We start from the raw sequence: 14,177 nt of genomic DNA on the forward strand, positions 1-14,177 counted from the left end.
GTCTCTTAAGTTTAGTTGTACTGTCTCCAAGGGAAGGTGACGTGTCCTGTAGAACTCCTGTGTAGATTATGTTTTCCTTTCTGGCCCGAGGGTACCGGTTTTTCCTGGGTACCTGAAAGATGCCTCTTTTCTGTTATCCGAGGTGACCTTCCCCAGTGCAGCTTCCTGTCCTCCTTCAAATTGTGATGATGATGAGTATCTAATCTACTGCCAACTCTCAAAAGAATAAATAAATCTGAAATGTACCAGAATGCTCCATGGAAGTGAGGGTGAAGACTATTTTGTCTCACATACTTTGGGCGTATTCTCTATCTCCAGACCCTCGAAAAAGACCACGTGCTTGCTAAAGGCTTGACACCGTGGCTGCATCAAGGCACTCCAGCACAGCGGTGATTGTGAGGCCGGCGCAGGAACAGGCTGTGTATCTTTCTGCTGTACATAAGGCTGCTATGAGCTGCAGGTAACTTAATGGAGCCTAGGGTCGTTATGAGTCGCCTGCGACTCCACAGCACTTAACAACAACATGGAGATAAGACTTTCCAGAGTACTCTACCCAATGTCTGGTGAGTTGCTAGGATTTCCATTGTGTCCAGTCAGAAGAGGCACTATATTCGGTCCAGAATGACCTCTAGTGTTAGGTATTCTTCCTTCTGATCCTTTGGATAACTCCCTGCCAAGCCTCAGGTCATTTCCTGACAAGTTTGTACCAATAAATATTCTGCTGAATTCTCATGGAGTGCCTTCTTAAAAAAAAAAAAATAAAGAAAGACAGACTAGTAGAGGATGAGGTCACAGTAGTTACAGAAACCAGTGAGTCCTATTTTCAAGAATGTTCTGTTAGTCGTCTTGACTAGAGAACAAACTAGTCCATTTCCCTTTCACGTGTTGTGATTTGCAAGCTGGCTGCATCTTTGTTTCTCGCCCATTACAGCCCGGGTCTTGAAATCAGTGAAAGAGAAGGTATATTTTTATTTAATTATATTTCTGTATGACTTCCCTACCCCTTTATCCTTATTGTAGATTTTTTTTTGCTAGCTAAAACACATTTATAAATACAGCCAGTCCTCCTTTGTAGAACTTCCACCATCTCTATCCTACTAATGCCTCTTTGAGGGAAATTCGTCAAGTCCTTGACCGTCTGCAGTTCGCAAAAAGTCTGGTATGTTGTTGTTTTTAGGTGCCATCAAGTGACTGTGACTCTTAGCTACCCTGTGAAAAACAGATCAGCACTTTGCATTATCCTGCTTCTTCCTCCCCATTTCTGATATGCTCAAGCCCATTTTGTAGAGGGTGTTCCTCTCTATCTCTAACCCTCCATCTTTCTCAGCATGATCTTTTTTCCCAAGGACTAGGCACCTCCTGACAATATACGCAAAATATGTAAGATGAAGTTTTACTCCCTTTGCCTCTAATAGCGTCCTGGTTACACTTCCTCCAAGACAGACTCTGTTTGGCAGTCCTCCAACACCATGACTCAAAAGACATCAGTTTTTCATCTACCGTCCTTAGCGTGCAACTTGCAAATACACAGGAAGTCATTGAAAAGACCTTGACTTGGGTCAGGAGCACCTTAGTCTTTAAACTGATATCCAGGCTCCTTACCACTTTGGCGAGGAACGCCAATTTTCCCAAGGCAAACATGTCTTTTGCTTTCTTGATGGCTGTTTACCATGCATGTTGATTTAGATCCAAATAAAGTCAAGTTGGTGACAACTTCAGTCTCTCATGATGTTGCCTGTTAGTCTGGTAATAGAGATTTTTGCTTTCTAGATACTGAGTTATAGTCCATACCTAAGGCTGTAGTCTTTGATGTTTTGCAGCACATGTTTTAAGTCCATTTCACTTTCTGCAAACAAGATTGTATCATCTGCAGCATGCAAGTTATTGATGAGTCTTCCTCAAATCCTGATGCCACACTTTTCTTCATCGAGTCTAGCTCATCCTCAAATGATTTGTTCAAGATACAGATTGAAGAGGATTGTAGAAAAGATTTAACTCTGACACACACCTTTCCTGATTTTAAACCATGCAGTATTCCCATGTTTTATTTGGAAATTGCATCTTAGCCTCTGTATAGATTTCACATGACCACAATTAATTGTTCTGGGAATCTGTTTCTTTTAAATGTTATCTCTAATTTGTTATGATCAACATAATCAAATGCCTTTCTAGAGTCAGTAAAACACAAACCGTTTGGCTTTCATCCAAGCCTTATTCTGAATCTAGTTAGAATTTCTGGCAGTTACCTACATATCCTGTGCCTCCTTTTTTTTAAATAGTCTTCAGCATGATTTTACTTGCGTGTGATACTAATTTTTTTTTTATAACTTTCACATTCTGTTGGATCACTTTTTTTTTAATAGAAAGAAATATGGACTGATTCCTGTTAAAATATTTTGGCATTGACCAGTGAGCATGCCAGTTGTCAGTTTGTATTTCATCAATCCTTGGGCCTTACTTTTTGCAAATTTCAACTACAGTGCAGCTTAAATATCTTTCCTCAGTATCATTGTTTCATGATTATATACTACTTCTGAGAATAATTTTAACATTCTTTTTGGTACAGTGACTCTGTGTATTCCTTTCATCTTTTTTTGGTGATTCTTGTATCAGTGAAAATTTTTCCTATAGAATCAAGACTGAAATTTGTTGGTAATTTTCAATTTGACAAATGCCAAGTGTTCTTTCCTTCTTATTTTCTACCTCTGGCTCTTTGCACATCTCATTATAGTACTTTGCTGTGTCTTCTTAAGCTGACCTTTGAGATTTTCTCATGTCATAAGTGCTTTAAAGACTTAAAGGATAAACCTTTTTCTAAGGCAATTTTGTTTTCTAAGGCAGTTCTGTCATTTTTTTTTTTCTAATGTCTACTGTATAGTAGATACACAATCTGCATATCTCTTGGGAGGAGGCTCACTGTTTCCTTCATACATATTCTAAAATCTGCCTCTTAGCATTTTTTATTCTTTAGTTCAATGTCATGGAAATAGATAACTTACTGAGGCCTTAGTAGGTATCATACTCTGTGTAGGAAAGAAAGAATAAGGAGACCTTGTGTGGGACTAAGCTTACGACTGAATCATGTTAGATTAACATGCATATATTTAGACTGTTATCTTTTATGTGGAATAAGAAATGTTTTGTTTGCCCTATAGCCATCTTCCTGCATTTCTTGTCTGTGTAAAGATTAATTAATACTAAGATTTCCATGTCACTTTAAAAACTAAGGTATGCCTGGTGACAGCCGTTGTATTTTCATTTACCTCCTGTACATCTTAAAGTGCATCTTAATGTTGAACAATGAAAAAGGAAGACAAAAGACGAATGGTTGCCTTTGAAATGTAATGTTGGAGAAGAGTATTAAATAGACTGAACTGCCAAAAGAACAAACAAGTCTGTCTTTCAAGAAATGTAACCAAAGGCTTCTTATAGGCAAGGATGGTGAAACTTCATTGCATGTACTTGGGGCAGGTTGTTAGGAGGGACTGACTAATCCTGAGAGAAAGGAAGACCTTCAGCAAGATGGATTGAGACATCGACTATAACCATGGGCTTGGGCCTGACAGAGTTCATGAGGGGGGAGCAGGATAGGGTAGAGATTCAGATCTGTTGTTCATAGGGTCGTTATGAGGCATACTCAGTTTGACAATACATAACGAGTTCTCTAGGTTTCTCTCTTATGGCCCTGGCATCTCTCATCCTCAAAGGTAGTAACTTTAGTCAGCATACCATGGTGACTTGACTTCCAAGCTTTTGTTGTTGTTAGGTGCCAGCAAGTAGACTATATCTCACTCACTTCCCCTATAGAGGACAGATCTGACTTCTCAACTAGTCTTCACTTTATCCTGCCTCCTCTTTACTCTGTTAGCTGTAAGTACATTCATTAGCTGCTTTCAGGCTCATTTACACATCAGGAGAGGCTCAGATCTTCCCCTGGTTTTCAAAGGGCACGTAACTTAGGAATCTCTTGGATTTTTTGTGCCCCTACCCTTTTATCCTTACCGTAGCTACCTTAGGTAGCTAAAAGCAATCTCTTTACCTCTTTTAGTTCCATCTCTTCCTTGCTGTTAGAGACTGGTGAATACTTACCCTTCTGAAGTTAGACTTCCTGCTCCCTTCATCTTCTCACATCACTCTTTCTGTCAAACACTACCTACATAGGTGACTTGCATAGTGTAGTCTTGTCTGTGCAGTTACTATACATGCAAAACCATGTTTATTTTGCCTAAGAGATAGAGATTTTTTAAAGGAAATTTTGACTATACTTATTGTACCAATTAATTAAACTCTCTGAACAAGAAGAGAGATTCAAACTGTTAATAATTGAATCACAACCCAAATGACTTTGACCTTAGCGAGATCCTGTTCATCTACAAAAACACAATTTAAGTCGTCTTCCCTTTATCCAGAGTTTTCCCCTCTGTATCCTTGTCATTATGATTCTTCTCTACTTGAGATCATTTTAACAGTTATCTGTGCCAGTCATTTTGTTACTTGATATTTAGCAAAATTCTTCTGATTCACGACTTCAATATTTTTGGTTTCTCCCTCTTGCTCAGAGCAGATGCTGCGGAGATGTGTTAAAAATCATTAGCACAGAATTGAGGCCTTCTTCCTAATGTAATCAAAATAATTGCATTGCCTTGTAAAGGAAAAAGTAGGCACTTCACCTTTATTGTAGTCACTCTATTTAGGAACATAAAAGCTGAAATTGTTTAGATGTGGAAATCATTATAACCATACAAGACTATGTATGGTTATATCTTCTCCTGCAAGATTATAAGTTCCTTGAAGGTCTTTTCTGTCTTTTGTATCCTTCAGAGTATATATGTATATGTGAAAAATTGATGTCTTAGAATCAGTATGATGAATAACAAGTAACTATTGCATTGAGTCTCAGTATTGAGAAATGTTTTGGGCAGTATGTTGAATGATCTAGGAGGCATCAAAAGAAGTTGGAGAGATAGATACACAGAGTCACTGTACCAAAAAGAATTGACTGACACTTTAAAATTTTAGGAGGTTCCATATGAGCAGGAGCCACTCACTAGAAATGAAGGAAGAAGCTGAAACAGGCTAAAGGAATTGGCAAAAAATTAGGTCCTGGGATCAGCGGGATACCGATTGACATGTTTCAACCAACAGATGCAGCCCTGGATACACTCACCATTCTGTGCCAGGAAATTTGGAGGACAGCTATTTGGCCAACTGATTGGAAGAGATCTATATTTGTTCCCATTCCCAAGAAAGGTGATCTAGAAATAATCAAACAATATTGTTAATATCACATGCAAGCAAAATACTGCTAACGATCATTCGAAAGCTGCTAGAATAGTTCATTGTCAGAGTCCTGGCTAACTTGCAAGCCTAGACTAGCACTACACTTGTAAAGCCAGCTGAACTGATTCCATCTTGGCTAGAACCATCTCGAAAGGAAACCTAAATGAGATAATGTGATTACCCCTACAGGTGTGTTTTTCGGAAACCTATATAAGCCTTTTTAGAGATAATAAAAGGAGGGATTCGTGATCAACGAGGAGGCTCTCTGTGTCTTCATCTAATCCTCGTCCCTTCTCTCGGCGGAACTGTTTTGATATATCGGTGCAGGATCTCGATAGTTCATGATAGGGCACTGCCAGAAGTTCAAGCAGGATTTAGAAGAGGCCATGGCTCCAGGGATATCATTGCTAATGTCAGATGGATCCTGGCTGAAAGTAAAGAATACCAGAAGAATGTCTGTTTATGCTTTATTGACTGTAAAGGCATTTGATTATGGATCAAAACAAGTTATGGCTTAACATTGAGAAAAATGGAAATCTAGAACACTTAATTATACTCATGCAAACCTACACCTAGACCAAGGGGCTGTTGTGTGAACAGAGCCAGGGAATGCGGCTTGTTTAAAATTAGGAGAGGTGTGTGTCAGGGTTGTATCCTCTCTCCAAACCTAGTCAGTCTGTATGCTGAGCAAATTGTATGAGAAGCTGGAACCTGTGCAGATAACACAGCCTTGCTTGCTGAAAGTGAAGAGGACTTGAAACACTTGCTACAGAAAATCAGTGAATACAGCCTTCAATATTAATTGCATGACATCAAGAAAACAATAATTCTTACCTCTGGACTGATAGGCAACATTATGATAGATGGGGAAAAAAGATTGAAACTGTCAACAGCATCGTCTTACTTGGATCCACAGTTAACACCATTGGTACCAGCAGTCAGGAAACCAAGAGACATGCTGCACTGGGTAAGTCTGCAGCCAGAAACTGCTTCATATTGAGGAGCAGTGATGTCAGTTTGAGGACTAAGGTGTGTTTGATTAAGGCCACGGTCTTTCTCATCACTTGTTACATACGTGAAAATATGAAAATACGTATATGACAATGAATAAAAATGACAGAAGAATAATCGATTGATTCCTTTGAGCTGTGGTGTTGGAGAAAAGTACCAAATAATACCCCATGGACTGCCAAAAGAACAAACAAATATGTCTTGAAGAAAGAGCAACCAGAGTGCTTCTTGGAGTCGAAGATGAAAAATCTTCATCTCACATACTTCAGGCATGTTGCTTGTAGGGGCTATTCTTCGGAGAGGGACACCATGTTTGGAAAGGTAATCAAGGGAGCGGAAGACTCTTAGCCAGGTGGATTGACACAGTGACTGCTACTATGGACTCTAATGTGTGAGGAAGTGGGAGGGTGGCCAGGGTTCAAATCTGTTGTTCATAGAGTCACTATAAGTCTTACTCTTCTCAACCGTACCTAACAACAGCAACATTATGATGTAAGTTAGTGATTTCCTGAAATGAATCTTGTGCTCCATATATGCACTTCAGGTCTTGATGGAGATTTCCTCTAACTTTAGGAGAGTAAAAATCCCAGAACACTTGTTTGTACTCATGAAAACCTGTAGTCAGACTAAGAAGCAGTCCTCAGAACAGAGCAAGGAAACACTGCATGGTTCAAAATTGGGAAAGGGCTGTGTCAGGGATGTGTCCTGTCTCCACATCTTTGCAATCTATATGCAGAACAGATCATTCGGGAGGCTGGGCTTTATGAGGAGGAATGTGGTATCAGGATTTGAGGAAGACTTATCAACAACCTACCTTATGTAAATGACACAATATTGCTTGCTGAAACTGAGGCGGAAGTGAAGCACTTGTTACAGAAGGTCAAGAAGTATAGTCTACAATATGGATTGAAGTTCAACATCAAGAAGACAAAGGTTCTCACCACTGGGCCAATTGGCAGCACCATGATAGATGGAAAAGAGTTTGAGGTTGTTAGTAAATACAGTTTGTGTGGCTCCACAATCAACAGTCTTGGCACTAGCAGTCAGGAAATCAAAAGACGAATTGCAGTGGGAAAATCTTCTGTCAGGGACTTCTCCAGTGTACTGAGCAGCAGCGATGTCAGTCTGGAGATGATGGTATGCTTGATACAAGCTTTGCATTTACTTGCTTTGTGTCTGAGAGCTGGAAAATGACTAAGGATGGCAGAAGAATCAATGCCTTTGAGTTGTGGTGCTAGAGAAGTTTGAATATATGTGGACCACCAAGAAACAAGTAAGTCTGAGAGGATGAAACCAAGTTTCTCCTTGGAGGCTAGGATTTTGAAGCTCCGTCTCACATACTTTGGATATGTGGCTGGGAAAGACCAATCCTAAGAGAAGGATATTGTGCTTGGAAAGGTGGAGGTACAGGCTAGGAGAGGAAACCCCTGGATGAGATAGATAGGTTGATATATGATATAGTAACTGGGGCAATGGTGCTAGGTATATCGGAATCAGTGAGACTGGCTCTGGACCGGGCAGGCTTCAGAGGTGTACACATAGGGTCACTGTGGGTCACAGGCTACTTGATGGCACATAACAGCATCATATATATTGAACATTTCTCCTTCATTCATTGCTGTTGAGTTTAAACTAACTGATAGCTGCTATTTCTTTGGGTTTCTGAGGCTTTAACTTGCATAGGAAGAGACTGCCCATCTAGCTCCAGAAGAGCTGCTCATGTATTCAAACCACCAGAAAGGCATGGCTTTTGGGTTAGCAGCACAACTCCCTATGTACAGACTAAAATAGTTCTTAAAATTTTGGCACATTAGAAAAATATTTTAAGGTAGTTTCATTTAGTGTAAATAGCCAAGGTATGACTACTTTAAATTATAAATTTTGATTACATGTTTATATACTATATAATCTAGTTTAAGAATCATCACCATCAATTGGCATCAGATTGACTCCTACTTGTGTAACAGAATAGATTTGTGCTATAGGAGCTTTAAGGGCTGAGTTTTTTCCCCCAGAAGTTAATCACCAATCCTTTCTTCTTGGGTTCTTGTAGGGGTAAATGTCTCATATTTATGGACTCTTTTGGCAGTTGTGGTAATTTAGCTCAAAACTACTGTTAATTAGGTAGTGATGAAGTCAGAGGAAGTTGGAGCTTGTTCATATGCTTCTACAGAATAATTTTCTATTTTTAAATGCATATGTTTCCCAGTAAGTAGATAGGCATATAAATGTACAAAATACATTACTCATTATTTAATTTTTTTTGTTTTCGTTTATTTCAAGATTGCCTTTGGTAAACATGCTCTTATTTTTCTTTCTTAAGCTAATTAAAATTGTTCTAATTATTTTAAAAAGCTTAATAGTGGGAATATTGACCACATATATAAAATATTTATTTATAGAGATAAATATTTTGGTTTCTTTATTTGATTTGGTTTCCTTAATGTATTTTGTTTTCTTTAATATCTTTGATTTCTTAACTAGTATACATTCCCAAACTGTACTGTTTTTATCTCTATCATGATACATTAAAGATCCTTTTTTTATATTGTTTTTCAGAGAATTTGACGTCAAGATTTAAATCTTAACAGTAGTACTTTAAGTCTCTTTACCTAGTGTTGTGTGTATCAAATACAAATACTGTTTGTTGAAATGAGTTTTTATAAGAATTTATCTTTAATAGATAAATTATTTTCTAGCTGTTTGTTTTAATCTAGATTTAATAACCTGTATTAAAATTATAGTTTTCCTAAGCCAAATTAAATAGATGGTATGTGGAGCATTTTAAGAATTAAGAATACTCAAATGTAACTTCATGCTAGCAGGCATTTAACCCTTGATTTGGGTTTTCACAGGAGAACCTGTTTAAAAATATCAGTATTCTATGCAAATTCATAGCTTTTTTTACATTTGAATGTAATAGAAACTAGAGGGCATCTAATTAACTTCTGTCTTTTTTTTATTAGAAATAGTATTTGGTCCACAGTGAAAATAAATGAGTGCCATAACAATTTATCTTGCCTGATCTTAAAATTGTTTTATCCTATACTGTCTATTTAATATAATTATCCTTATCTTTTGTACATAATTCTGAAGTACCCCATTTTCCCCAGACATTCATTGTATGTTTTTAACGGTTTTAAAACACATGCTCTTCTCTTTCTTTTCAAAAGTATTCTGGTCATGACAGAAGGGAAAACTCTAATTCCCATCAGAGGACCTCCTCACCAGAAGACAGGTAAACAATTTTATATGTTCCGAATACAATTGAAAGCTTTTATAATAACTGGAACAAATAAGCTGTTAAGTCTTCTTTATAGGATAAACAACTCAGCTTCTTTTCTTTTGTATGTGCTTTTGTATAACTTTAATTAGTTGAAGAAGGAATCTACAGGTGCTGTAACAATGGGCTAAAACATAGCAATAATTTAGAGTACAGCGCTAACCAGACAGTTTCTTCTTCTGTTGTGCATAGAATCACTGTTGAGTTGGAACTGACTTGATAGCATCAAAAAACAATGGGGAGAATCCATCTTGAAACACATTTTGAGGGCTTCTAGTAAATGATTTTGGATCTGATGTAACATTTTAGGTGGTAGGGGATGATTTTATAGCTTAAATACTAAAAATAGTTCAAGTTAATAAAATAGAAAGCCACCACCATAGAGTTCATTCCGACTCATAGTGACCCTGAGTTCCTGGAGGCTCTGAATCTTTATCTTGCTGAATGGCTAGTGGATTTGAATTATTCAGTTAGCAGTGGAACATGTAAAGCACTACAGCACCAGAGCTCTTTGATAAAAACATTACATGATTTTAAATACTACTGCTATTACTGGTGTCCTACATTTACACAGCGTTTTATTTAGGAAATCTTTTACATGCATTATGTAATTTACCAAAATTATGTTCAGATCAAAGACCCAAAAATTGATGTACATCAGGCATTCATATCAGGACTTTGCTCATGATCATTAGAAATGATTTATAAAAGGAGGAAATAATTTCCTGAATTGCTTTCAGTTTTCTGGTTTTTCTTTTATTTTTGTCTTTACTTTCTTCTTCAACTTTTCTACATCTCCAAAAACCTCTGCTTCATAGTTATCCTGTTAATTATTATTCAATTCTGCTTACTTCACTTCACCAGTCATCTACTCCTTATACTAAAAATATATCTGTGTACATGTTTGTGTGTAGTTAATAGTTAATTTATATACATATATGATTAATGCATATATATATTAATTACTCTCATACTAATGTATAGATATTAAGTGCATATTTCTTGTACTGTCAACTAGAAACTGACTCCTAACTGACCTCAGGCAGGTTTTCAGAGGCAGTAAGTTGCAAGGTAAGAGCACATCTTTCTTCTGTGGAGCAGCTGGTGGATTTGAACTGCACACCTTCAGAGTTGCAGCCCTGATTTTACTGAATTTTAAGATTTAAATAACAGGTGTTGTACTGTCTGCCTGTGTTTCGATAGTTTAAATCTATTCTCATTGCTATACAGTAGTGCCGATTCAAAAATAACATTTGATGAATGTAGTCTTTGGGGCTGGAGTAAAGCTAATACTTAGAGAGGTCACCCAGTGGCATTGGTCTCTGGTGTAGTCATCCAATTAAATGAACAACAAAGGAACTTCCTTGCAGGACAGTATTATAACATATTTCTTTTGTGTCTTCTATAAAGGTCAGTATGAATCAGGAAAAGTGAGGTTGGTTATGTGAATTTCAGGAATTGTTTCATTTTGCCTAAACGATTGAATAAATGTATCAGCAAATTCAGCTGGGTATTGAGAACAGTTAAGACAGTTTTCACAAGAAGTTGTTTCACCAGAAGGTGTTTTTAGTATTACCAGAATATGACTTTCTTAATATAACACAGTTTTTTCCAATTTACAATTTTTGTTTTCCTATTCTATTTTAGATATGCAGATCAAGAAAGATCCCCCAGGGACAGAGATTACTTTGATTACAGCAGGTCAGACTATGAACATTCAAGACGAGACCGTTCTTATGATAGTGGCATGGAGTCACGGTTTGTACTGGAAATTTTTACTATAGCAAAATTTTATGTTTACATCTTCTTTATGGTTTATAATAAAAAGTAAATAATACTAGCAGCCAGCTTTTATTGAATGCTCTTAGGTGCCAGGCTATCTAATATAGGTTTCATGTGCATTAATTTCTTAATTATAATACATATATGAAATAAGTACTGTTTTAATCTATTTTACAGCTAGAAAGTTGAGGCCTAGAGAAATTGAGTAATCTGTCATATTTATGCACTATGTGGCAGGTCTGTCTGACTCTGAAGTTCAAGCTTTTATTCTTTATACTATCATATAGTAAAGGTTGACCTTTATGCTAATTTGAGATGCTTTGCTGAATTAAAAAAATAAATTATGGTAGAAAATTATTTAAATTTACTTTCTTGTATAATATGAGAAAGACACCATAAATAGTGTTACTTTTGTGGGGTTTTATTCTAAATAAAAATGTTTCTTGATTCTTGGTGAAATTGACTTCTTATCTGGTCCTCCTGGTAACAGGACTACACAACACCTGGGAATCAACTTGATGATAACCAGCTCCATAGTCTTACTAGATCACCACGTCTTCCTTCCACTACACCACATGGTGGATTTGACTGCTAATTTGTAGGTTAATAACATAGTCACTAGGAATCATGAGTGACTTGATAATATATAACAACAGCAATTGAGAAACATTTGTTCCATGTAGGGACCCAAAAGCCCCTCTATTTTTAATGTTTCTTAAACACATTAATTTGAAGAGAAATATATCAGTGGCATATTATTTAGTGTCTAGAAATCAGTGAAAGGAATCCTAATGTCCCAGTGTTGCTATCTGCTAAAACTAACAAATTTTGTTGTTTAAGTATTTCATGAAGTACACTCATCAACTTTTTCCAAGTTCTATTTACAAGTTCTTAGCACCCTTCTGCCTTACTCCTTCAGAGATACCTTAAGCTACATTTGTCATCTTCATCAGATTAGCTTTCTCCTGATTTTCCTGTTTGTCTCTCATCAGTCATCTAGATTTAAAAAAAAAATTGTCTCTTGTATTCTCTTTGTTCCCCAAGCTTTGTATCCTTTTCAGTGTCTTCAGGATTTTGGTCCTCCATTGACAACCAAGACTACATATATACTTTCGCATTCTGATGTTTATGTAAGAGTTCAAAATCTGACTCCAATTCCTTTTTCTGACTACCATAATATATGACTATTTACTGTTTCCTGAATTTTCTTCTCATTCTGAGGAGCCCCGGTTGCAGATTGTCAAATAGCTCAGTATCTAACCAAAAGCTTGATAGATCAGACCCACCCGATGGCTCCACAGAAGACAGACCTGGGAATCTGCTTCTGTGAAGACAAAGCCTAAAGACCCCATTGCATCCGTTCTTCCATGTCACACAGGATCACAAAGCGTTTCATTGACTTGATGACCTGCTGCTGCTATTCTTTGTTGCCTGAACACTTCTTCTCCACCCCTCCTTTTTTTTTTTTTAACCTAGTTGCTTCTAGTTACAGAATACACTTTCAGAATACATTGTCTTCATTACATCCTTCCCCTCTCCCCACACTAAATCATTTGAAACCTTTAAACCAAATCTGTAGCTGCTGAGTTGATTCCATCTCATGGTGACTCCGTGTGACAGAATAGAACTAAGTGTTGGATTTTCAAAGCTGTAATCTTCAAGGGAGCAAATTGCCACATCTTTCTCTTGTCGAGTGTGTAGTATATTCCAGCCATCAACTTTTTGGCTAACAGTATAGTGCTTCATGACTGCACCACCATGAAACCTTCAAGACCTAAGTTAAGTTACATTTTTCCTTGAATACTTCCTCACTGGTCTAAACCACTTTTCCTAGTCTGGATTTGTGGGCTTCTACTCATTTAATTCATGTGCGGTTCATTGTAAGAATGTATTTATATTGGGGGTTTTTGTTGTTTTTTTGTTTTGTTGGGGTTTTTTTTTGCATTTAAATAAATTGACATTCCAGGAGTCGGGACCGAGAAAAGCACAGAGAAAGAGAAAGAGACACAGATCGGAAAAGGTCCCGGAGATCGCCATCTCCTGGGAGAAGAAGTCCAGAACCATTTGCAACCCAGAGTTCCTCGGCTCAGGATGAGCCTGCTACAAAGAAGAAGAAAGATGAACTTGATCCTCTGCTTACACGCACTGGTGGAGCATATATTCCTCCTGCAAAGCTCAGGATGATGCAAGAACAAATTACAGATAAAAGCAGGTATGTTGTTAATAACAAAGTACATGTTCCTGATTTATGACTGGGATCTGTTCCGATGACTCCATCTTTAGTCAGTTCTGACAAAAATTGAAGTACCTTTTTTAGTGGTTTTCCTTGCTACAGCCTTTTAAATAAAAGGGTCTCTATAAATCATAACATTGAACAACTCCACATGAACTTCTGAGAGTGATATCTTTAGCATATTTTGTTGCACTGTCACATTGCATGTAGTACCTATTAACTAAGGATAAAATGTACCCCAAAAATAGTTGTAAATAAAGTTTATAACTCAAAGCATCATTAAGTGAGGGACTACTTGTGTACAAAATAATGATGCCCTGTTTGTAAAAGGAAAATCATCTTTGAGCTAATTACCCTTGGATGTTGAAAATATGTATCATTTTATAAGAACAGAAACCTCAAACTAGAGACTACTCTGTCCATAAGCTCCACTGAAGTTTGCATTTTTGCCTTTATTTCTTGTGACAAATGAATAAGGTTGAAGAAAATACTCCTTTTAAGATAATTTTCAGACTGTTGTTTCTTACAGCTTGTATGCCTTATTGGTATTTTTTTTCTATAAAGAATGAAGAATACTATTAATAGTAT

At 37.0% G+C, this 14,177-nt stretch overlaps 1 protein-coding gene across 1 annotated transcript in view; it reads left to right on the forward strand.

The window, feature by feature from the left end:
- Window positions 1–6,531: 6,531 nt before the first annotated feature.
- Window positions 6,532–14,177, forward strand: part of CWC22 (CWC22 spliceosome-associated protein homolog (S. cerevisiae)) — a 35,328-nt gene continuing 27,682 nt past the window's right edge. Inside the window, exons 1-4 of the mRNA XM_006878953.1 lie at window positions 6,532–6,612; window positions 9,465–9,529; window positions 11,222–11,332; window positions 13,323–13,568. Of these exons, the coding sequence (XP_006879015.1) occupies window positions 6,532–6,612; window positions 9,465–9,529; window positions 11,222–11,332; window positions 13,323–13,568 (503 nt within the window). The remainder of the gene's footprint in view (window positions 6,613–9,464; window positions 9,530–11,221; window positions 11,333–13,322; window positions 13,569–14,177) is intronic.

This window comes from Elephantulus edwardii, unplaced genomic scaffold (genome assembly GCF_000299155.1).
Source record: "Elephantulus edwardii isolate Elephantulus edwardi_28Jun2011 unplaced genomic scaffold, EleEdw1.0 scaffold00001, whole genome shotgun sequence".
In the NCBI taxonomy this organism is placed as follows: Eukaryota; Metazoa; Chordata; class Mammalia; order Macroscelidea; family Macroscelididae; genus Elephantulus; species Elephantulus edwardii.